The sequence below is a fragment of the Xenopus laevis genome, chromosome 5L (assembly GCF_017654675.1).
Source record: "Xenopus laevis strain J_2021 chromosome 5L, Xenopus_laevis_v10.1, whole genome shotgun sequence".
Lineage (NCBI taxonomy): Eukaryota > Metazoa > Chordata > Amphibia > Anura > Pipidae > Xenopus > Xenopus laevis.
Genome location: NC_054379.1, coordinates 67450961 through 67477537, shown reverse-complemented (window position 1 = coordinate 67477537; position 26577 = coordinate 67450961). Strand labels below are relative to the sequence as shown.

The 26577-nt window shown below is 37.1% G+C and overlaps 1 protein-coding gene across 1 annotated transcript; it reads left to right on the top strand.

Annotated features, from left to right (window-relative positions):
- The first annotated feature begins 394 nt into the window (after positions 1–394).
- On the top strand, positions 395–26577 carry LOC108716775 (lebercilin). Its single transcript, XM_018263218.2, has 8 exons — positions 395–555; positions 11076–11390; positions 12822–13345; positions 17325–17462; positions 18826–18922; positions 20956–21092; positions 25245–25398; positions 25605–26577. Exons 2-8 carry the CDS (start codon positions 11168–11170, stop codon positions 26300–26302), a joined length of 1971 nt encoding a protein of 656 aa, XP_018118707.1. The 5' UTR covers positions 395–555; positions 11076–11167; the 3' UTR covers positions 26303–26577.

The window sequence follows — 26577 nt, the reverse complement described above, 5'->3', positions numbered from 1 at the left end:
GCCCACCATATAGGAACAAAGTCTCTTTCTTCACACCCTCTGAAGTACCAGGGAATAGCGAAAGGGCAAAATCAGCAGCAGTTCTATGTTTTTAATGTTTTACCATCATACAGTTAAAAATGCACGTTTACTGTTTAATTTAGCTTGAGCACTACATTTGAGTTTATCATGTAAAGTGTTTATTATTAACAGTAATCTGTCAATTGATTGGCATTTTGTACCATCAAATACATTTCCCTGCATTTTAAATGGCATCAAAAAAGCTGCCATAAACAAAGGCAGTCTTTTGCAACAGTGCTGTAAGCATTTCAATAAGTATTAACACTGAACATAACAACTGTTGCCTAGGCAGCATTAACAGCAAACACCACACTCAAGTTTAATTGTGCAAACAGAGCTAGGAAGACGACTATTCTGTTCTTCTCAGAAGCCAATTCTGCTCTCTCTGGCTAATTCAGAAAGCAACCTGCACTGAATGTATGTGATATTATCCTTGTATGCTATATACTACACAGCACAAGTGGGCAGAACAGGAATGCAGAGCATATTGACCAGGTATAGTAACTGGTATAAACAACTTACCCAATGGGATCACCAAAATTATATAAAAGGGGACAAACTCTTCCCACTAAACAAGCAAAATATTAGATTTGAAGATTATATAGCCATTATTTTATATACTTGTGTAGAGATTTCAGTATTTATTTTTTTTGCGCTGCATTTTAGAAGAAAACATCCTGTCCAGAATAAGAATTTAATACATTATATAAAGCTTTTGTGTGTATTTATGCATTTATTTAAATTATATTAAAATAATATAGGCTGGGCAGCCATCACTGGGATGCTTGGAGCTGTAGTTCTACAGATAGAAGAACAGAGACAACTTTTTTCTAATTTTGGTTCTGTATATTACCACAATGAATTTTAAATGAAACAACTCAGATGCAGTTGTACTGCAGACTTTCTGCTTTAATTCAGTGGGTTGAACAAAAAGATTGCATAAAAATGTGAGAAACTAAAGCCTTCTTTTAACACAATCACTTCATTTCAGTGGCTCAAAAGTAATTGGACACTGACTCAAAGGCTATTTTATGGGCAGGTGTGGGCAATTCCTTCATTATCAATGAAGCAGATAAAAGCACTGGAGTTGATTTGAGGGGGGGTGCCTGTATGTGGAAAAAAGGAGCTCTCCATGCAGGTGAAACAAGCCATCCTTAAGATGCAAAAACAGAAAAAAACATCCGAGAATATTAATGGCAAAATTAGTGACAATACGAGTGGCAAAATCTGCAGTTTGGTACATCCTGAGAAAGAAAGAAAGCACAGGTGAACTGAGCAACACAAAAAGACTTGGACGTCCACGGAAGGCAACAGCGGTGGATGATTGCAGAATCATTTCCATGGTGAAGTGAAACCCCTTCACAACAGTCAAACAAGTGAACAACACTCTCCAGGAGGTAGGCATATCGATATCCAAGTCAACCATAAAGAGAAGATTGCATGAAAGTAAATACAGAGGGTGCACTACAAGGTAAAGCCACTCATAAGCATCAAGAATAGAAAGGCTAGATTGGACTTTGCTAAAAAAGCCAACACAGTTCTGGAAAAACATTAGTTGGACAGATGAAACCAAGATTAACCTTTACCAGAATGATGGCAAGAAAAAAGTATGGGGAAGGTGTTGAACAGCTCATGATCCAAAGCATACCACATCATCTGTAAAACATGGCGGAGGCAGTGTGATGGCTTGGGCGTGTATGGCTGCCAGTGGCACTGGGACACTAGTGTTTATTGATGATGTGACACAGGACAAAAGCAGTCGAATGAATTCTGAGGTGTTCAGAGACATACGGTCTGCTCAAATCCAACTAAATGCAGTTAAATTGTTTGGTAGGTGTTTTATAATACAGATGGACAATGACCCAAAACATACAGCCAAAGCAACCCAGGAGTTTATTAAAGCAAAGAATGGCCAAGTCAGTCACCTGAGCATGCATTTCACTTGTTGAAGGCTAAACTTCAGACAGAAAGGCCCACAAACAAACAGCAACTGAAAGCCGCTGCAGTAAATTCCCAGCAGAGCATTAAAAAGGAGGAAACCCAGAATCTGGTGCTGTCCATGAGTTCAAGACTTCAGTCATTGCCAGCAAAGGGTTTTCAACCAAGTATTAGAAATGAACATTTTATTTTCAGTTTTTTAATTTGTCCAATTACTTGTGAACCTCTGAAATGAAGTGATTGTGTTATAAAAAGGTTTTAGTTCCTCACATTTTTATGCAATCTTTTTGTTCAACCCACTGAATTAAAGCTGAAAGTCTGCAGTTTAACTGCATCTGAGTTGTTTCATTTAAAATTCATTGTGGTAATGTACAGAACCAAAATTAGAAAAGTTGTCTCTTTCCAAATATTTATGGACCTAACATATATACATATATAACATATATACATATAGTTTAGGTAAAGTAATTATAATGGGGGATTTTAATTACCCAGATATTGACTGGAGCAACGGTACTGCTAGATCAGTTAATGGGAACAAGTTTATAAACTTATTGCACAACAATTTTTTTGATTTAGTGATCCCAAATGACCCGGAACTTATAGGAAATGTGCAAGTCATTGAACCCCTGGGTAATAGTGACCATAATGTTATATATTTTAACGTCTGGTGCAAAAAACAAAAATATACTGGGGCAACAAAAACCATGACTTTTGGAAAAACTAATTTTAGTGCCTTGAGGGCTGCCCTACAGAGCATTGATTGGGGCATTTGGTTTTCGGATAAAAACACAGAACAGAACAGAAATGGTTGTCCTTTAAAATGATATTAAATCAGTACTGTTCTCAATTTATTCCCTTAAGGACTAAATGTAGAAGCTCTAAGAATCATCCTGTGTGGCTTAATACAGAAGTAAAGAAGTTAATGGGAAAGAAGAGAAAGGCATTTAAAAACTACAAATCTGTAGGGTCAAAAGATGCATTTAATGAATATAAACACTGTAATAAATGTTGTAAATCAGCAATCCGGAAGGCTAAGAAAAGAAATGAAGAGTTAATTGCGGTGGAGGTGAAAACTAACCCTAAAAAGTTTTTTAAATATATTAATAGTAAAAAGATGCAGGTTGAGAGTGTTGCTCCATTAAATAATGGTACCAGTATGGTTGTAACAGATACAGAAAAGGCAAATGTGTTAAATCAGTTCTTTTCTTCAGTGTATACAATAGAGGAGTCTGGGTTCACAGGCTCACTTTATAGCTGCACTAATGGCTCAGCTAAATCTAGTCAGTGGCTGACTCAGGATATGATTGAAAAAGCTTTAATACAAATTAATGTAAACAAGGCTCCAGGGCCTGATGACATACACCCCCGGGTTCTAAGAGAGAGCTTAGTTCAGTTTTAGACCAGCCCTTATTTCTGATTTTCTCAGATTCACTTTCATCTGGTATGGTGCCTATGGATTGGAGAAAAGCTGATGTTATTCCAATATTTAAAAAGGGATTACGATCTCAGCCTGGCAATTATAGGCCAGTAAGCTTGACATCTGTGGTGGGCAAATTATTTGAAGGCTTGTTAAGGGATCACATTCAAAATTTTGTCCTAATGAATGACATTATGAGCAACAATCAGCATGGTTTTATGAAGGATAGGTCATGTCAGATGAATTTGATTGCATTTTATGATGTGGTAAGTAAGATTCTGGACAGTGGGGGGGCAGTAGATGTGATCTATTTGGATTTTGCCAAAGCGTTTGATACTGTGCCCCTTTCTAAACGAAGGTTTGTTGGGCTTAATGAAGTAGTTTGCACGTGGATAGGAAACTGGCTACAGGATCGGGTACAGAGGGTGTTTGTTAATGCGACATTCTCTACTTGGAGTAAGGTTCTTAGTGGGGTCCCCCAGGGCTCATTATTGGGTCCACTTTTATTTAACTTTCATTAAGTCATTAATGACTTAGGGGAGGGTGTAAGTAATGTATCAGTGTTTGCAGATGACAAAATTATCCAGCCCAATTAATTCCATCCAGGATGTGGCATCCTTGCAACATGATCTTGACAAACTGGCAATCTGGGCAGCTAAGTGGCAAATGAGATTCAATGTTGACAAATGTAAAGTCATGCACCTGGGATGTAAAAATATCCAAGCCACTTATACCCTTAATGGGACTGCACTAGGCAAATCTTTAATGGAAAAGGGCGTGGAGTCCTTGTAGATGATAAACGTGGCTGTAGCAAGCAATGCCAGTCGACAACATCAAGGGCAAATAAGGTCTTGAGCTGTATTAAAAGGGGCATAGAGTCAAGGGAGGAGGGGGTCATTCTTCCACTGTATAGAGCACTTGTAAGGCCCCATCTAGAATATGCCGTACAGTTTTGGTCTCCATCACTCAAACAGGACATTATTGTATTAGAGAGGGTACAGAGAAGGGCAACTAAGCTGGTAAAAGGTATTGAAAATCTTAGCTATGAGGAAAGACTGGCCAAATTGGGGATGTTCACGCTGGAGAAGAGGCGCTTAAGGGGTGATATGATGACTATATTTAAATATATAAGGGGATCATATAATAATCTCTCTAATGCTTTATTTACCAGTAGGTCTTTCCAGCTGACACGAGGTCACCCATTCCGATTAGAAGAAAAGAGGTTCTGCCTAAATATTCGGATGGGGTTTTTTACAGTGAGAGCCGTGAAGATGTGGAATTCTCTCCCTGAATCAGTTGTACAGGCTGATATATTAGATAGCTTTAAGAAGGGGTTGGATAGCTTTTTAGCATGTAAGGGAATACAGGGTTATGGGTAATAGCTCATAGTCCAAGTTGACCCAGGGACTAGTCTGATTGCCATTATGGAGTCAGGAAGGAATTTCTCCCCCTCTAAGGCAAGTTGGAGAGGCTTCAGATGGGTTTTTTGCCTTCCTCTCCTCTCTCAACTGGCAGATAGGTAGTTAATATAAAAAAAAAGGTTGAACTCGATGGACATGTGTCTTTTTTCAACCTTACTTACTATGTTACTATGTTACTATATATATATAATAAATGGATTCATACATTCTGTATTTAGTTGGCACATTATGGGTTGTTTTCTCAGTTGGTGTAAATACACGATCACGTGCCATTTTCCTAAATGCTGGAATGATGGACCAAATTATATCACATCCAAGTGATACCATATTCCATAGGGAATAGACACAGTGGCCCCACCATTTCATCACATACTGTGGCCCTAAGCATTCCATTACAAATTGTGGAACCTGTATTTCATCACAGTAAAATCACTGTAGAAATGGCCAGTGAGCACTCCATTTACACCTGACATGCCAGTAGGATCGGTGCATAAATGGATGGCTCTTTGAGCTATTTCCTATATTTTGCCAGTAAATGGCCAGGCAGGGGGCGGCACTGTAAGGTCAGTGGCAGGGCCCATTATGACCTGATCCCCCCTGTGCTGTGGGGGCATTATTTATGCTATCAGTTTAATATTGTCTTTTAATCTTCTATACATAGTTATATAAGCATTAGTAATGGGTTGTTCACCTTTAAAATAACTTTTGTGTATGATGTAATGAGTGATATTCTGATACTATTGGTTGAATTTTTTTATTATTTGTGGTTATTGCGTTATTTAGCTTTTTATTCAGCAGCTCTCTAGTTTGCAATTTCAGCAATGTGGTTGCTAGGATTTAAATCACCCTAGCAACCATGCACTGATTTTAATAAGAGAGTGGAATATGAATAGGAGAGTGCCTAAGTAGAAAGATGAGTAATAAAAAGTAGTTATAACTATAAAAGCATTCAGTGATCCCCATTTGAAAGCTGGAAAGTGTCAGAAGAAGACAAATAATTCACAAAGTATAAAAAAAAATGAAGACCAATTCAAAAGTTGCCATTCTATAACATACTAAAAGTTAACTTAAACTTAAATTATTCAAAATCCTATTTTATCAATCAGTCAATTACACTGTATAAATTATTTGAATCTTGTTTCCTTCAGTCTGGGAATTCATAATTATAGCAAGCAGACAGGAGCCATTTTCTGGACATTGTTATTAAGACAAGCCTTGCATCATCACAGAATCTTGTTTGTGCACCAGAATGGGGGACCTGATGTCCATCCCCATGCCCTGACTACATAATTAAACTATGAAGAGAACGGGGGAATGTGGGGAGAGCAGCGATTTCTAGGAAGTGCTGAATGGAAAGTGAAAGTAATTGTCTGCCCAGGGCATAGAGGAGGGGCAGATAATATTTGATTGACAGCTGAGATGTTTAAATGAGCTTACAACAGCTATGAATGCTTTAATAAAAAATAGAAAATGGATTTCATGTTTAATTTGAAAAATACTTTTATTATACAGATTTTTGTGTCTGGGTGACAGGTCCACTTTAAAGGTGAGCTACCTATAAACTTTTCTACCTAGATTACATTGTGTCAGTTACAAACACCTTATGTATCAAGGGAAATGAAGGGCTGAGTAATGAATTCAGGCAGGCGACACAATCTGAGGGAAAAAAAAGATGTTGGTAAACTACTGAATGCAGCAACCACAATACTTGCAGACAGGTAAATATTTAAATAAGTGTTTGCCAAAGCCTGAAGGGGAGTTAGGGTGTTATTTGGGCAAATCTCCTGGTCTTACATTTGTAGTAGCTGATGTCTCTGATCAAAATTTAAGCTCACCAAAGTCCACTTGAGTGAGAGTTCACCCTTTGATAAATATTCCTCCAAAAATAGCTGATGCAATAATCTGTTCCATTCTTTCAGCTAAGGGATGCACTAAGCTAATATTGTAACTCAAATGGGGGGGAATATGGGTTGTTAATTATAAATTGACTAAATAATATAAGCTCCACATTGTGTATCTTCTGTGACCCTGAAATTAAAGATTACATAAAGGATTATGGGGGGTGTCAGTTCTCTAGGTAATCTCCTATCCCACCTAGTAATTAGCATTTTGTTCTTGTTTGTCGTGGCGCAAACAGCAAAAAATAAGAGAATAATAAAGAAAAGAAAAGCAGGCGGTAAGGACAGGGCTGCTTTTTGCCCACTGGCCCTGCACTTTGCACCTCGCACCTAAACAATTCTAGGGCAATACTGCATACTGTTCTATCATCTTTTAAAGAAGAAAAGCTTAACTAAAGAGGTATGTTCATTATGTTTTAGGCTTCTGTAAAATGCCAAGGCAACCACAGCCCTTTAGCAGTAAAGATCTGTGCCTCCAATGATGTCTCCAGACCCCAGTATCTCCCCATCTTGTTTTCTGCTGATTCATTGCACATGCTCTGTGCTACTGTCAGTTAGGGACCAATGCAAATTACACTGTATTAATATAAAATAAATGTCTCAATATAAAGCTTATTAGTACATAATTCAGATTATTGGTACATGAAACCAGCACAATTAGCACCAGAATCGATTAATCAGCCCTGAGCATCAGCTTATATGACAGACAGACCTAATTTTTGGCTTGATGATTTGTGATGACCCTAAGCTTAGCTTCTGAACAACTGCTCAAAGCGCACTTAGTTTTGAAAACCTGGACCATAACTAGTATAGAGATTCTGGCTGGTTCAATAAGTTAAGTATATAAAATAATTGGGTTTCCTTCCTTAGTAGTTGTCAAGACCCAACGGCTCTATGTGGTTGAAGTTGGGACCAATGAGTAAGCTGCAGTGCAGAATGACAGGTAATAGCCCAGTTCATTGTACAAAAGGGTTTAATCAGTACATTTCAGGCAAGACGTCAAGGGCTAATCAGTACTTTTCAGGCAAGAAGTCAAGGGCAGGCAGTGATCAGCGTAGTCAGCAGTCAAAACAAGAAGGTCAAGAATTATAGCACACCCAGGAATAGAACCTGTATTCTGGCACTGAACCAGGGTCTCTGGTGTCCTTTTGTTTTGAATTTTGTTTTGACACAATGACGTGACAGCATCACGGCGCGCCATGGTGACATCACTACATGACCATTGGCACCACAACAGAGCTCTAATGACAGTAGTGCACATTCCCCAATGGCAACTTACCATCAGCACACAAATGTAGGAGCAGACTGGAACAACACCACAAACTCATTTCAATTTTAAATGCTGTAATTGCACACTTACGGTGGCCATACACAGGGAGATCCACTCATTTGGCGATCTCTCCCCGATGCCCAAATTGAAGTGAGCTTTAGGATATTGTAGCACCGTTTCAGGCCACAAGGCCCTTTATCAAGCCGACTAAAGGCCCCCATACACAGGCCGATAAAACCTGCCGACAGAGCAAGTCGGCAGCTTATCCGACGGACTTCCCCGATCGATATCTGGCCGAAAGTCGGGCAGATCTGGATCGGGAAGGTTAAAAAATCCCGTCGGATCACGGCCCTATCTGTTTGTGTATGTGGTCCCGCAATCCGACGACCCGTATCGGATCCATTATGATCCGATCATTGGGCCCTAGGGCCACGATCGGATCAGCCCAATATCGCCCACTTCAATGTGGGCATATCAAGGAGAGATACAGACAATGCCAAGTGGATCTCAACGTCTATGGCCACACTAACACTCATTACGCCATCTAGTGGTTATTAGTGTACAAAACAGTATACCATGTAATTACAATTTCTAAAGTTCAAAATGTCTATAAAATCTCAAATATACATGCTCCATATTAGAAATGTGGGAAAAGCTTCATTATATATCTATATTAAATACATATGAAAAATAATAAATACATAAATAATTGATAATAGCTGAAACATGAGGTAATCATCTAAAAATTGTACTCTAATAATACTCTGTGTTTAAACCCAATGGATTCAATGTTTCAAATTTCCTAATCCAAAATACTTCCTTGTACAGTAATTCTTTGAGTCTATTACCCCCTCAATGCATGGGTTTAATCATTTCTACAATTTGAAACTTAAGTTGATTAACCCTATGACCTCATTCAATTTAAATGACCATCTACTGCTTGTACTTTTTTGCCTTAATTGCTGACTTGTGCTTTTTCATGTGTTCACGGATCATTCTCATTGTTTGTCCAACATATGTAAGTCCATAAGGGCACTTGATATTGCATGTGTCGAACAACATGACTATCAACTGTGAATCATGATTGGATTCCTTCTCCTAGGGTGATTAATATATTCCTCCTATTGTGCATTTGAACAGCAGATACAATTATAACAGGGGAAGGTCCCTTCCTTACTCTCCATCTCTTTACTTCTAACCTCATTGTTCCCCTTAATATCTGAATAAACTAAAAGGGAGCCCACATTTCTGCCTTTCTTATAAGCAATCAAAGGGGTCTATCAAATGCTGCAACCTCAGGTAAATTTTTTTTAGTAGTCGTCTCAAGATATTTGCTCTATGTTTACTAAGGCTATTGTATTGTGTCACAAATGTGACACGATTTTCCACCCTTTTCAGCTTTTTCTTAACATTTACAATGTATCTTGTCTATTAACTTCCTCTAACTGTTTTTTAAGGAGGTTATCTGGATAGCCCCTATTCTGAAAATTATCCTCTGCTACTTCACCAGAGGCCACAATTCGCTTTAATCTACTAAATTATGATTTAGGTAAAGCCCTCTTCAATTGCGGGAGATGAAATGATGTAAAGTGACGCAGCAGATTGCAATTTGTAGGCTTAACATAGAGGTCAATTAACAAATCCCTCTATGTTTGTATTAACAAATCCCTCTATGTTTGTATACTTTTGAATAAAGAGAGAACGTAATGTAAGGCATAACACATAATTTCCTGGAAAATGTTTTAATGGTCCAAAGTGGCCCCATTCACAATGCAAACACACCATTAATATAACCCATCCATTTTTTACATTGAATTTTAAATAACTTAATACATATTGGTTCATAAAGATGTTTGTGTCTGCTGGGGTCACATTGGACCCCATTGCCTTGCCATGTATTTGTACAAAAAATTATCTTCAAATTGAAAATAATTATTATACATATTATTACTTTGAACTCCATCCATGGTATCAACCTTAAGTAACTCCACTGAGCCTCCCCACCCCCATCATGTGGGATGGAGATGGAGAGGCTCTCAACAGTCATCAACCATTAATTTAACAATACACATGGTGTAATAAACTGTAGATAAAAGGATCTTCATTTTCTGTAGCTATTCAGAAGGCGGTATGATTGAGGGACAGCGTTTTAATATCTTATGCTGGTTCCCTGTGCCTCTATTTTATTCATTTTAATTGTATTGTCATCTATGATGTACATCGTACAAAGCAATAAATATACTTTATTTCTATATAAAATACTATGAGTTTGGAGATTATCATTGTACCCCAAGACACACAAGTGAGTCAGCACTTGTATTATTAGTTGCATGATACTATAAATGTATAAGTAGTAACCAACCTATTCCGACCTAAACCTCACAGATACCCAAATATACTGGACTGGTAGGTATTAGTATGTTTGTTTGATTACTCGTAAAACACTCTTTATTATTATTATCCTTACTGAAAATTGGACTTACCTTGTCCTTATGAACAGTTGTGGTATCAACTGTAACAATACAGTTTGAACCATTTGGCAAACATGGACTATGTGGCAAACATTAGGTGGGGCATAAGTATAATGCCTTCTTTGTTATGCTAGGATATTGCCCTAAACTAAATATCCAATAGCATGATATCCTATTAACCTTATTTTTTGTAGAATGGCATTCGTTTTATTCTTCACCTAGTTAAAGGAACTATTTATGGTGTGTACCTTACATACCTTACCATAGCTATAGCATTCTTGAGTGTCTCTCACTTAATAAAAAATATATTGTGGTATAACACCCAATTCCAGTTAAGTAAAATGAGAGGCATCTACTTGTGGGAAGGTAATTTTAATCTTCAAGGATCCTCATTATATATCTAGATAGCCAAAATATTTCTGTTGAAGACGTTTCACCACACATTTCAGAATTGAGAAAGCATGTAAAGACTTCTACTGAGCTGTGCTGCAGAATGTGCTATATAAATACTTTTCATAATAACATTTGCAATTTTAAATGCATTTATATTCTTTTTTACAATAAGATTACATTTCTCATACTTTACCCATATCTTAGGTATGAAAAGAACACCAGACTAACTGGAAGGCGTCCTTATAAGAATCTACCAACATACAAATAAATAACAAAAAGGAACACAAGCAGACAAAATGAAGGGAGACCAGGATCGTGGAAGGATAAGGAACAGGAGAGAAGATTACCAAGATAGGAGTTCTGACGGTGATAAAAATAGTGAATCCTACTATTCTGATGATTATGAAAACACAACATATCAATCTGACCACTCACCAACACCAAGCTTTATGTCTAGATCTTCTCAGGCCAAAAAATCAGGCCACAATTTGAGATCCAGTACTCTTCTGCGCAATGAAGGTAGGCATTCTTAAAAAGGACATATCCTTTTGATGCACAGGTATTTGACATTGTATTATAAACCTTTAGAAGCCTTCAACTTTACTTTTTGTTTTGCTTCTGCCGCTGATCACTAGCACCAAACAGTGATTCATCTTCAATTAGCTGTTTATCCAGACTGTTCAGGAGATCAATAGCATTAAGTGGTTGGCTAACCAGCCACTTGGTGGATGTGAAAGTGAACTAAATATATATTTTCCTATGTGAGGGCATAGCTGTGAACTAACATTTCTATAGTCAATTACTTGCTGCTGACTGGATTTTTCCACAAGTGGGTTCTGGAAAAAATACGAAAAGCTTGCTAGGTTTTAAAACAGACCTATCACCCAAAAATAAAAAGCTGTATATTAAAAATATATATTTTAAAATTAAACATGAAATACAAATTATTTTTTTCATTAAAGCATTCATAGCTGTCGTAAACTCATTTAAAAATCTCAGCTGACAATTAAATATTGGCTGCCCATCCTCTATGCCTAAGGCATAGAGGCGGGGCAAGTAATTACTTTCACTGTCCATTCAGCACTTCCTAGATGTCACTGCACTCCCCACATTTTCCCAGCTTTCTTCACCATTTAATTGTGTAACCAGTGCATGCGGATGGACATCGGATCCCCAATTCTGGTGCACAAACAAGATTTTGAGATGATGCAAGGCTTGCCTTAAAGGAGAAGGAAACCCCCTGGGCGCAAAACCCCTCCCCCCCCTCCTCTGTGTCGCCCCCCCCCTCCCTCCTCCCCCCTGGCCTACCTGTCCCCCTGGGCAAATGCCCCTAACTTGTTACTCACCCCTCTGCGCAGGTCCGGTCCACGGAGTTCACAGTCGCCATCTTCTCCCACGTGCGTCTTCTTCCTGCTCTGACCGGCGTCTTCTGGTGCATGCGCAGTAGGAACAGTTACCGGTACGGCTCTACTGCGCATGTGCCGAATGTCACGAACTTCGTGACATTCGGTGCATGCGCAGGGGTTTTGTGCCCAGGGGGTTTCCTTCTCCTTTAATAACAGTGCCCACAAAATGGATCATGCCTGCTTGCTATAATTATTATTTCCCAGACCTAAGGAAACAATGGTCAAATAATTCATATAGTGGAATTAAAGTGTATTTTGCTTGACTAACACGATAAAATAGGATTTGGAATATTTTTTTTCAGGTGACAGGTCCCCTTTAAGTAGCAAGCTTTATATTTTTTCCAAAACTTGTGGAAAAATCGTGGAAAAATCTTCTATTTGTTTTGATTACAAACAAGGCCACCCCATGAGACATGATGAACAGAACATAGCCTTGAAGTGAGGGCAGTGAGGTTGTGGATTTCCCTGTCTGAACCTGTTGAACTTGATGAACTATTGTCTTTTAATCCAAATTGACTAGGTGACTATGTTGCATCTATTATAGAGTCAAGCAAAGTTGGATCTAAGTTTCCATCACGTAAAGGAAAGTGGGGTTTCCGCTCTCAAAGCCTTAACAAGGAATCTCGTCCAAAGGATATTGCTTTGGTTACCAAAAGAGTTTTGTCAGCTCGGCTATTGAAAATAAATGAACTACGAAATGAAATAACAGACCTTCAGATCAAACTAGAACACTTTCAAAAAGAAAACAAAATACTAAAAAAAATGCAGTTTAGGCAGGAGAAAGCATTAAACAAGTTTGAAGATACAGAGAGTGAGATCTCCCAGCTAATATCCCGGCACAACAATGAGATCCGAGCACTCAAAGAGCATTTACGGAAATCCCAGGAGAGGGAAAGGAATACAGAAAAGAGACTCAAAGAAGCAGAAGATGAACTTTATAGAGCAAACAGCACTTTAAAGAAGCTGAAACAGCTCTCTGAAAATCGACACCTTGGTGAGCGTGAAGAATTGGCAAAAAAACTGGACATTGCAGAGAGCAAGCTAGATGAACAAGAGAGAAGAGTTCAGGTATTTTGATTATAGTGATCACAGTGCTCTTCAACCTGTGGTTGTTTAGCTCTTGCTATCTTGCAACACCCTGCATGGTTAATGGTTTTGGTATACTGCATGTTCTAAAAAAGTTAAAAGTGACAGTTTGAATCTGACTGACATGTGGGGCAGATTTATTAAAATGTGATTAGAGCTCACCACAGCTCACTTTTTTTTTTTGAAATATATTTTTATTGGTTTCTGAAGTAAAGCAAAATAGGAGGGGGTACAGAATGGAAAAAGGGGGGGAGAGGGGAGGTCTGAGCCAAAGTACAAAATATCCAGGACCCATTATACACGCATCTGAAAATACACTGTATCATATGATTATATACAACAGATGACACCAACAAAGAAGGTTGCCAGCCACAAGCCATTGAAAGTGCATAACAGATCACCTTAGAAGTGTTCCTACGTACCATATCGTTAGGGGTAGCAGGGGTCCCAGGAGGATCTAAACCTTATGGGGACTTTCGGGCCCAGATGCGTAACCGAAATGCCCGTCTCAGGGCATCAGAAGTTGTTTATAGTCGTCCGTATCTCTAAATAGTATCCATCTCAGCCACATATCTCTATATTTAGTGTCTTGCTTGCTAGAGAAGGTAGATAGTTCTTCAAATTTAGCAATTTCGTTAACTTTCATAGCCCATTCTTTAACAGAGGGGGGGGTGGTAGATTTCCAGAGTCTGGGGATAAGTACCTTAGCGGCGTTAAGTAAGTGTCGTTCTAGTGACATATCCGGGGATCCCTCTTCATTCTCTATGTCCCAAAATAAGAGTATTCGCGCGGGGGAGTCGGGCAATATCCTCCCTAATATGATAGAGCAGAGCCGCAGAATCTCGGCCCAATAGTCTGCTAGGCCGGGGCATTCCCAGAAGATGTGCAGAAGAGAACCAGCGTTGGCTTTGCATCTCCAACATAAATTACTGACAGTAGGATAAATATGGTTCAATTTAACCGGTGTATAGTACCACCTACACAAGATTTTATAGTTCAATTCCTGGATTTTACAACATCTAGAGCTGAACATAAGGTTTGCTATACCCCCCCTACAGGAATCTTCCGAGATGTCACAGCCAAAATCCCGTTCCCAAGCCTTTATAAAGGGCAGTTGCGTCTTATTCATTACCAGCCCGAGTATATCGTAAATAAGCGATAACGTATGTCTTGGAGGAATTGTTTTATTGCATAGGGTTTCGAACGCAGTAAGGTGTCTTCCCATCGTTTTGTCGCCCCCCAGATATGCGTAAAAATGTTTAATTTGGTAATATTTATAGTCTTGGAGGTTCTCATTAGGTCTGGCTTGCTTAAGGAGGTCCAGACTAGCAATACGTCCATTTTCTAGGACATGTACAAATTGGAGATGGCCATCTACCAACCACGCGCGGAACGCATTAGGCCTAAGAGCGGCCGGGAATGCCGGGTTATTTGTGATAGGCATTAGGGGCGAGGGAAAGGAAGTGATTTTAGGGTTACATTTTACTTGGTCCCAAATCTTCAAGGTGTTTTTGATTAATGGGTGCGAGATATGTAAGACTCTCCTGTGTATCTTATCGATCCAGGGTAGGTGTATTAGATGTGTGCTCGTGGATTGTTGTTCGATTTCCACCCATCCCTTGTTGTCGACATGGTAAGACCAATCAAGTATCCTAGTAAGGATAGCTGCTTTAAGATATCGTGTGCAATCTGGCAAAGCCAGGCCACCCTCAATCTTTTTTCTATGTAAAATAACTGATTTAATCCTTGGGGGTCTGTCGTTCCAGATAAACTTGATGATGGAGGACTGAAAGGTCTGCAACCAGTTACTAGGGTAGTGGAGTGGAACACATTGAAATAGATAAAGCAAACGCGGCATAACATTCATTTTGATGACATTAATTCGGCCCACCCAAGAAAGAGGTTGCTTGGACCAGGTTCGGAGATCTTTAATTAAGGCGTTGTGTAGTTTCTTACAATTGATTTCCACCCATTCGTCATAGTCTTTCGTGATTGTGATGCCTAAGTAAGTAAGCTGCTTATGAGCCCAGCTATAAGGGAAGTTCTGAGATAGCCCCTGGATCGTTTGAGGGGGTATAGATACATTTAAAGCCAAGGACTTGGAGTAATTTATTTTGAAATTGCTTAACTTTCCGAATAGGTCAAATAAGTTATTTAAATTGGGGATTGAGATTAAGGGATTCGATATAAATAGGAGTAGGTCGTCCGCATAAGCTGCTATTTTATGTTGTTTATGCCGAATCTCAATACCAGAAATGTCTAGATGGGACCTGATATGTATGAGAAGAGGTTCCAAAGCAAGAGCAAACAAGGTAGGTGAGAGGGGGCAACCCTGCCACCACAGCTCACTTTTGATCCACTCCTATGGATTTTTAGAATCATATTTATCAGTTGGTGAAAGTTAGAGTTCACTTTTTGATTAATACAAATCTAAAAATCCCATAGGAATGAATATAAGTGAGTGAATGTTTTGTTGGTGAGCTAATCTAACATTTTTTTCAATCTGCCCTATAGACTAGTTCCTTTACCCCAATTTTTACTCAAAATTCACTAGGTGTTGTGAATCTAAGGACAGACTAAGGTACTCAGACATTTTTGTTTTCAAGTATAAAAACCTGGTCTTTGTGTTTTATTTTCTTGATGTATAACTTGGAGAAAGATCCAGTGAATATGGGAGGGTCATGCTAACTGCAACTACCATGAATCTCCCTGGAAAACTCTCTCTCTCCCACAGAGGACAGAGGGTTTATTTATTTCCTGTTATTTACATAGTGCCAACACATGTCTGCAGTGCTTTTACAGAGAATATATACTATTCACATCAGTCCCTGCCCAGTGGAGCTTACAATCTAAAGGTTCCTAACACAATCACACTATAGACGATTTAGTCAGAAGCCAATTAACCTGCCTGTATGTTTTTGGAGTGTAAGTATCTGGAGGAAACAATAAAAGAACAGCTGGTCTTCTGAGTTTTTGGTTCAACTACATTGATACTGTATGTTAGATTTTAGGTTATGTAATAATACATTTACCACTGGTCAAAAAATACTAATCATTTTCTTATTTAACAACGTTATTTTCATTCCAGCATGGAGAATAATGTTCTTTTTTTTGATTTACATCAGAATTCAAGGAACATTGAATTGAATATGTTTAACTGCTCAAAGAAGTATAGAATAGTATATATTAGGTTTTACATTACTAATTACTTTTGTTTACATATTTTAGTGTGAGCGAGACCCCCTCCAGAGACAATTTTCTCAAACCCAGTGAATTTAGAAAACATTTATTTGTCCCCCTATGGCAACTGAAACTGCACAGTGCTAGAATTTATTGTGAAGAGAGGGGCTGAAGGGAAATGTATTTCAATGCTTTTGTGATATCGGACATGCTGAGAAACAGTAGGCCAGGTTGTCTATAGGTCCTGAAATTTCTATTTTTTCACAAATCACATTTTTTTCCTCTCAACATTTGTGGGTTTATTTTTTCTCTAAAATCCTAAAAAATTCGAAATTTCGAAAACTAGTACAAAATGTTGCCATGTAAAATCTGTCTAGGTCCTATACAAGTGAGTGGGAGCAATGCTTATCATATAAGTCAATTTTTTAACCAATTAAGACTTATAGAAGTTTTAAATTTTTTTTTGCTAGAAATTGCCTGAATAATTAATTAGAGGATATTTTTATTCTGTTCATTAAGCTTTTTTTTTGTTCATGCTTTTTATATTCAGATCTTTTAATAAATTACATGACATTTATGGTTTTAGAGAAAATTAGTTTATTCATAGATTCAAAAACCTCTAAAACCACTAAATGAGAATGTTGATAAATGGGCCTCTATTTGTCTTGATGCCATGAATGTGTATATTCATCTGAATCTTGTCTAATATTTTCAATGCTTGTCTTAATTTAAGATACAAACTATATCTTGTGGCTAATATTTGCTATGGTGTATGCTGTAGGACCTGGAAAAGAAAACTGAGATCTCACAGAACAGTTTTCAACGTCAGTTAATGGTTGAAAAGAAGAAAATTCAAAATGCACAGGAGGAAAATAAATTGCTCCAAGAGGAACTCCAAAAGCTTACGTATAAGTTAAAGGCAAGTCAATATTAGATAAATGAATAGTGTGGATCAATGATCTTGGAATACTATTGCTATCCTATCGCAGGAACATTACTTTACATTTAGAAAAATAGTATGTAAAAAGAGAGACATAGGGGCAAATTTACTAAAGGGCGAAGTGACTAACGCTAGCGAAAATTCACCAAGCGTAACATAATTTTGCCACTTCGCCGTTTTTCTAATGGGTCCTGGTGTTAATTCGCTAGCGAATTGGACCTACTCTATTGCTACTTCGCACCCTTACGCCAGGCGAAGTTGCGCTCTGGCGAAGGGACGTAACTACGCTAATTGACTAAGTTGTGGATTTTCGTGAACGTTACCTCTTGCGCCCGACTTTACTTTGCCACCTCAGACCAGGTGAAGTGCAATAGAGTAGATAGGGATGGTCCAAAAAAAGTTGAAATTTTTTCCAAAAAAACGCTGGCATCTTTTACTTTTTATAGGGTGATAGGCTGAAAAAAATCAAATTTTTTTTAGGATATCCTTTCCCCCCCCTACATTTTATAACATATGGCACCTAAACTATACTGTGGGCACATGTGTAGGGCATTAGAAAACAATTATTAAGGTTCCCAGGCCTTGTGTAGTGTAATGTGTTTGCTGCTGCATATACGGCCATTGTACTTTAACTGCACGCCGTATGCAAATTTGCCTTTGCTAGCGTAACTTTGAACCGCTGATTGTAACATCGCTAGCGCAACTTCGCAAACAATCGGTAACTTGTGCACAACTTCGATCTTCATGACTTTGCGCAGCCCTGGCGAATCTACGCTTGGCGAAGTGCAGCGAAGGCAGCGCTGGCACAACTTCGAAGGTAAGTAAATTTGCCCCATGCTATTATCAAAAGGTTTTATATGTTGAAAAGATGGTTTACTCCTATTATTCTTATTCAGTAGTCCCAAAAGTTTTAGAAAAATAAATTTTTCATAAAAATTGTAACAACTGTTATTAGTTGGTATCCCAGTGGTCACTATATACTGCCTGTGCCCCTGAAACATGGGGTCTGTTTCCTCTACAGTAACATTCCTGCCTATAAAGAAATGTTGTATGTTGGTGGTGGAAAATGCAATGGCACTTGGCCAACTGCATCTGACCAACCATACCTCTGATGAAGTATCCAATAATACAAAACACATTAGGAGGGAGGAGCTCACTGATGTACCTCTGTCCTTTTGTTATGGTTGATTTTTTTTTTTTAATTTTGGATTAATGTATGATTTTTTTTCTTTTTTTTTGTGCACCACATAAAAGTTTCTTGTGTTATACTGCCTACTTCTTGTATTACAATATAATATGATGAAAGCACAGCTCACATTTTCTAATGTGTCATTTTTTTCAGGAAAAAGAGCGGGAACTTGATATAAAAAATATATATGCTTACCGTCTGTCAAAACCATCACCAAAGAAAGATGCAGAAATAAGCCCTAGAAGTATAGGTAATCCAAAACATTCCTATAATTTTCTTCTGATTGTGCTCTGAAAATATATACTTTATTACTTTGGCCTTCTCTGGGACAACTATGTCACCTATTTATACTATATCACATTTGAAGAGAATATGGAAACATATATATGCAGAAGTAGCAATTTTTAAGATAAAAACATTACAAGTCAAGTTACCAATTTGAAGTATATTAAAGCATTTGCGGCATTAAAAGGATACTTATCCTGCCATAGTCAGAGGCATACAATGTTTAACATTTGAATAACATGTCCCCTTATACTTTAGCTGTTTACTGTTAATGTGTATTTCATGCACCTCTTCTGTAAACTGAAGCAGACATTCTTCATTTATTACGTTGTATACACTTTTTAGTAAATGAAATATCTGGGTATAGGTTATTCTAAGCAAAAAGGGTAATTTGTTACATACTTATATTTCTTATTTTGGTTTAGAGCTGCCTTACTACTTTAGAGGAGTGGAATTTAAATTAAAGTACATTGTTCACATTGGCTAAAAAAGTGGTACAATATTTACTTTAACATCAACTGTTGTACTTTCGTTTACCTTGACGTGGTATGGTGGCTTTTCAACTTTATGATCATAACTTTGCAACTAAAAACCCCTGTCTTTGTTAACACATGCATTTGCAAATCTACTGAATTACTTAGACAGGGGCCCAGGGAATGTGCACTGACCCATTTGGATATGCCAGTAGCACTTCCCTTATACTTCTATATATTTTTACTTAGCAATGCGGGTGCTCCCACAACCCCCCTTGTGTATTTGCTTTCGTTAAAATCCACTTGTTTTACTTGTAAACAATATAATGACAGTATAACATTTTATATTCACTTGCATTACCTCCTCTTTAGTCTATAGTCAGTTTTCTCTATAGTAAAAATAGAATTGTGGCACCTACTATAATATACCTGTATACAAAATTCAAAACCTTGGTATTTGGAACAGAATAATTTTGCAATAAAGGAAATTTGTAGAAATAGGCCCACAACAAAATTCTACCCCAGAAAAAGGTGGTGCAGGTATGGAATCCCTTATCTGCAAACCTGTTATCCAGAAAGTGCAAAATTACAAAAAGGCCATCTCTAATTTAAATAGTTAAAATGGGTTTCCTTCTTCTCTTTAATAATAAAACAGTACCTTGTACTTCATCCAAACTAAGTTTGGTTATAAATTAATCCTTATTGGAAGTAAAACTAGTCTATTTGGTTTATTTAATGTTTACATGATTTTCAAGTAAACTTAAGGTATGAAGATCCAAATTATGGAAAGATCGGAATTGCTGAAAAATCAGAGGTCCCAAGCATTCTGGATAACAGATCCTATACCTGTATTTATTAAAGTGGAAAAAAAATAAAACACTTGGGGGCCGATTCACTAAGCTCGAGTGAAGGATTCGAATGAAAAATACTTCGAATTTCGAAGTATTTTTTTGGTACTTCGACCATCGAATTGGTTAAATTCGTTCGAATTCGAACGAAATCGAACGAATCGAACGAAAAATCGTTCGACTATTCGACCATTCGATAGTCGAAGTACTTGCCCTTTAAAAAAAACTTCGACCCCCTACTTCGGCAGGTAAAACCTACCGAAGTCAATGTTAGCCTATGGGGAAGGTCCCCATAGGTTTGCTAATCTTTTTTTGATCGAAGGATTTTCCTTCGATCGTTGAATTAAAATCGTTCGAATCGTTCGATTCGAACGATTTACCAATGCTTTCCCTGAGCAGGCTTTTCAAAAAAATTAAAAGCTTGGGGGGGGGGGAAACAATTGGCAGGAAGCCAAGTGAAAACCACACAAGAGTTTAGGAGCCCGAAGGCTTGAGAATTGATCAGATCCCACTAATGATTTTCTTTTTATTTAAAATGAAGAATGCTGCAAAACACACTAATCATACAATTGCAAAATCAAAGGATAAACAAAATACATAATGTTTTCAAGCAGTTTTCACAAAAAAGTATGAATATGGCAGTGCCCAAAACACACTAATGCATATTTTTCCCACAGAGGCAAGGAATGGCATTAGCATTGGTGTTCAAACAATTGAACAAATTAAATTGGTGGAATTATCCCCTTTGTCGCATCCAAAACCTGTCATGCAAGCTGAAGATGTAAAGGAAAAGCAGCATGAAGAACTACAAAAGGTAATGATTTAAGCTTACATGAAAAAAATATCCTCCAACTTTAGCATGCTTACTGAGAGATGTAGTACAATAATATCTACAAATATACTGTATACTGGTAACATTCTCTGTAGCAGTTTTTCTCAAACTGTGATGATCTCCTTGCTCCCCATTTATGACTATGGGGCGCATGTATGTACGTCAACTGCAGTGAGCCAAGCGCAATTTGGCGGTGTTTGGTATGCAAGTGCATCATGAGCTCTATTCTTTGAGCACAGCTCAACTGGGGTGATTGACACAGGGAGCTGAGGGAACCACAACCTTTGGACCAGGCGGCAGCCCCATGTTCACAATGCCTTAAACAGTATTAAGGGTAAATCGTCCAAGGGAACTCACCAGATCCAACTGGTGGCTTGGGTGAGTTGCCCCAAGCTCATACAGTAGCTGTAGGTGAGTCACGATCAATTTTCAAAAATAGACGAGCACTCCGTTTCCATCCGTATAGGTTAAAAGATAACTTTTATTCCAACTTTGTTAAAAACATCAAATCCCTGACGTGTTTCGTATCAGCAGATACGTAGTCATAGGGGTTATACACAATAGCAGCTAACTGTCTTTTTTAAACCACTTCAACAATTACAATAATTACAATTAAGTACAATCATAACAAGTGGGGTTGTTAACCCTTCGCTGCCAACCATGTTTTTACATGGACTGAAATAAATGTTTCTTTCATATTTACCTTAGCAAAGATTAATTACATACTTATAATTATTATTTCACAATCTGACACTAAAATTCTAGTTATAAAATAGATGCGTTAAACTTTGGTATGATTTATTGAAAGTTATTGATTACACTAGGTTCGGTATTAAAAATGATCTGTTTCAGTCCCAATGATATAGTATCCACGTCGCTAGCTTTACTTTGTGAATGAAGCGCTTTTGGAAAGGAGTTAAATGTTGAAGCGCTGTGGGGATGTTCATTCAACTGCGACTTTTGAGGAAGCAGTCTGTTTAATTAAGTTTGATCTAATGAATTGTGATGGAATCGATAAATAGAATTAATTTTTTAATACGGAACCTAGTGTAATCAATAACTTTAAATAAATCATACCAAACTTTAACTGCATCTGTTTTATAACTAGAATTTTAGTGTCAGATTGTGAAATAATTAATTATGTAATTAATCTTCGCTAAGGTAAATATGAAAGGAACATTTATTTCAGTCTATGTAAAAACATGGTTGGCAGCAAAGGGTTAACAACCCAACTTGTTTTAATTGTACATAATTGTAATTATTGTAATTGTTGAAGTCATACCCGGGAGAGTGCAGCCATTAGCTGCTTTTGTGTAAAAAGTTATCTTTTAACCTATACGGATGGAAACGGAGTGCTCTTCTATTTTTGAAAAAGGAAGATCTGAGCAGTGCTGAGCACATCTATATGCAAGTCAAAGGAGCACATTTTGATGCAAATGAAAGTGGTTTCACATGTAACTGCACTTGTGGACATACATGTGCACTTTATACTAGAATAGTTTATTATCTTTTGCCTTCAGATAAAACATTGTATTCCAGTTTGTTCTAGTTATACATTTTTACTGTGGGGGCAATGTCACATGAAAATAACAGTAATATTTGCAGATGAATATTGTCAAAGTGTCAAGAAGTGATGTTTCAAATGAGTGAAGTTTCAGCATTGACACAAATTACTCGTACCCATATTTTTGTTTCCACACAGACTTAACAATAGCTTTTCTGTAAATATATAAAGTAGTAACTGTTGCACATGTATTGCATTGCCATTCTGTTAGTGACACAAACTCCTTGTTGAGTTCTAATTACAGCTAAATACATACAGTGAATTCTTCATTTTACTTACCCTAATTTTAAGTTATGTTATGTTATATGTTCTACCATTTTTGTGGTCCCACCAATATATAATGCATAATACATTTCCCTGACTTTACACCATTTTCTGGTCCCTTGAAAATATAAAATGGGGATTCTACTGTATATAAAGTAGAGTAACAACAGCAGGAGGGGGCTGTGCACAACACATTGTCACTAGCATAGAATCTTATACATTATATTTCAATCTAGGGGAAAGCTGTTTTGTTCCCAGAGTGGCAGAAGGGATAAAATATAAGAGTCACCCAAAACGAAACAATGAGGTGGATACAGGACAAGAGCAGGAATAAATATATACATATATTAAAAAACAAAGCCATGTGGAGCCGGCACTCTCGATAAGATGCAATAAGTTGCCTGGGTGCATGATCAACAAACATCTCCATACGATCGCAAAAAGGGGATCAGCACTACTCTGGTCTTAAAAATGAAACATCAGTCTGCTGCTATTTTACTAAATAAAAATTCTGTTTAATTTTTAAGACCTGAGTAGTGCTGATCCCCTTTTTGCGATTATATATATATATATATATATATATATATATATATATATATATATATATATATATATATATATATATCTATTATACTATAGATATTTCTATCTATACAGATATATAGAGTGAGGTAGAGAGTTATTAGAGATAGAGAGGGGAGTGTGGGGGTAACTTGGCAGAATGAGAAGGGGAAAGGGTAAAAGAGGACAGTGAATAGAGTGAGGCCATGGATAGGCGGGGGATACACTGGAGCAGCAGGGCAATGAACTGTAGGGGTTAATGTGCTTTGTGGCAAATGCACTGGAAGAATGGTTGTAGTCAAAATCCAAAGCCAACCTGTATATAGATTGAATGATAAATGTAGTTACACAGCTATACACAGGTTCATGATCGTCTCAATAACTCATTGACACAGACCTTCTTAAACACTGTTGCCCTTACACACATTAACACTAAGGGGGTTATTTACTAAAATCCAAATGCAAAAATCATGACAAATTTGTGATATTTTTTTATAAAATAGGATTTTTAAAAAAAATCACAAATTTTTCAGAATTTATTAAACCCCGAGGATAGAAAAGTCAGAATCTGAAAATCCAGCATCTCAGACCTGTCAAGGTTGCATATAAGTCAATAGGAGAAGTCCCAATGATTTTTTTGATGTGCAGTGGGTTTTGTGCAATACCCCAAAGTTTTTGGAGTTTTCTGCTGAAAATTCCAACAAAATTGTGAAAATCAAATGAAAAATCAGAAAAAATCGTGAAAATCGTTTAAAAAAATCTGAAAAAAATCTGAAAAAAATCATGAAAATCTGATTTTTTCCTGCAAAGCAAATTTTCGGGAAAATGTAATAATAAATATGCGTAAAAAAACCAAGCGAATTTGATCAGTTTTTGTAGCAGAAAATATTGAGATAAATTCGGACTTTGATAAATAACCCCCTAACAGTTAATTTACACACAGACATACACTGGCATTCACACTCTAAGCTTAACACAACAGATTCACACTCATTTGCCCACGGAAATAAGCTGCATCATAAGAATATTCATCAGAAGATTCTCTACTCTGATTCTCCTCAAATAGTTGAAGAGCAGGAAGCTTTCACAGAGGGAAGGGGCGGAGCTAAATTCAAACTGCTACTCTGATCAGTAGAAAAGGTATTGGGATGGTCCATTATTTGAAGGGGTGCTGGCCAGAAGGATGTAAGCCTTTACTGCAGTTTCTTAATCTTAAATATATAAAACAATATATATACATATGGCATAAGAATATCCTTTATTATGAAGTACAAGTCCGGGTGTCCAAGTGCCCCCCCCCTTGCCCCTATATGTGGCCGCCCATGTAAGTTGCTTTATGATGTGAATAAAAGCAATTACAATTGAATCACTTTTGGTGCTTTTCAATATTATTTAATTTGATATAAATATGCATCTAATTTTCACTGCATTATCACTTGCATGTATAGTGACTTTGAACACTAGTATATGTATTAGCAAATTGTTTGTTTAGAAAAGTTAGGGTTTCAAAGTCACAAAACTGCTGTGTGATATTTTTTTACATTTAAATTTGTATTCATTTTCTTGGACATAACAACATTTCAAGAATAACATTTTTACTCTATACTAACTTTTTCCAGAGGATGTTAAAATTATCTTCTGTCAGCTGTGCCTTGATATGGTAAAGGGGGGCCTGATTGATATTTTAAGCCTTATGTATTTTTAAATTAAGCACAGATATTTATGTTATGTTTTTTTTTGTAAAGGAACAGAAAAATCTTGAAAAGGAGCTCAGAGAAGAAGCAGAGAAACTTAAGAAAGAAAGAAAGCTGGAAGAAAGAAAAAAGGAACTAGAACAAAAGCAACAGAGACAAAAAGAACAAAGGATATTAGAAGAGAAAGCGCAAAAGCTTCGTGAAGGTGAAATAGAATTTTTGTTTAGGAAACGGAGGCAAACAGTGTAGTGCTGTCAGTGAGGTAAATGATAATTGAACCAAAATTACACTAAATAGGCAAAAGACTCATTTACCTTACAGACTTACATCTGTATTTCAATATACTTAAATGCATCTGGTTTTTAGAATTTGTAGGCTATTCATTGTTATTTTTTCTTATATATTATTTAGAATGGGAAAAGGAAGAATTGGAAAGAAAGAGAAAAGATATCTTTTATCAGGACACAACTGAAAAACAAAGTATACAGGACACAGAAGATGAAAGACTTAAAAAAGAACTGTTGCTTGCTAAAATGAATGAAATTGATAAGGAAAGGAAAAACACAATGCACTTTGATTCCTTTAAGGTTCCTACACAATCATTGCTTTTGGATTCATCACTAAATCGTGATACAAAAGAGAGAAAACACAAAATCTACAAGTTCACAGAGCCAACTCAGAATCTGTTTAATGGAATTCCCGTTCTAGGGGGGCGAGAGGCTTCTTTAGTTGCAGATGAGCAAAAAGGTAGAAATGAGAAGAGATTTGATGCTGTTAATGATGTTTCATTTGGTACTTATGCTCCATCCTTTGCTCAAGCTAGATCAGGTGGGCCAGGGCAAAAGACAGAAGTTTTAGAAGAACCAGTTATTACAAACCATTCCAAACTTAAGCAAACAGATAAAAAATCACACTTAATGGAGCAACTGTTTGGAAGAGATTCCAATGCACCACTTGTTCCTAAAAACAGTGAATCCATGGCTAAAAATGAGTCCAGTACCATTCTACCATGGGAAAAAGGAAGCAATGTAAAAATAAAAAATGATATTTTTTCTGGAGATGGCAAAAATGTAAAGCCTACTATTGAGTGCACATGCATTCATAATTAAGTATCTCCCATATACATTTCCATAAAGGGCTAGTGAGAAAGCATACAAGATTGTTCTAATAAACTGAATATATTGTAAATAATGATTTAAAAAAATATTAAAAGGGCATGCTCTTCAAGCATGCTTTGGTTATTTGCTACATTTCATAACAAGGAAATAATGGAGACTTCCTGAATATTTAAAGAAATGACAGAAAGTGGATTTTTTTTGTAAATGTTAACATTGCAAATTCTCTCATGAAATAGACATGCATTTATAGACATGCATCTTAGGTG

Excerpts from the sequence above, each read along its gene's own strand:
- LOC108716775 (XM_018263218.2), top strand. The coding sequence starts at position 11,168 with ATGAAGGGAGACCAGGATCGTGGAAGGATAAGGAACAGGAGAGAAGAT. Across the intron at positions 18,923-20,955 it reads AATAAGCCCTAGAAGTATAG|AGGCAAGGAATGGCATTAGC; the intron begins GTAATCCAAAAC and ends TTTTTCCCACAG. Across the intron at positions 21,093-25,244 it reads AGCATGAAGAACTACAAAAG|GAACAGAAAAATCTTGAAAA; the intron begins GTAATGATTTAA and ends TTTTTTGTAAAG.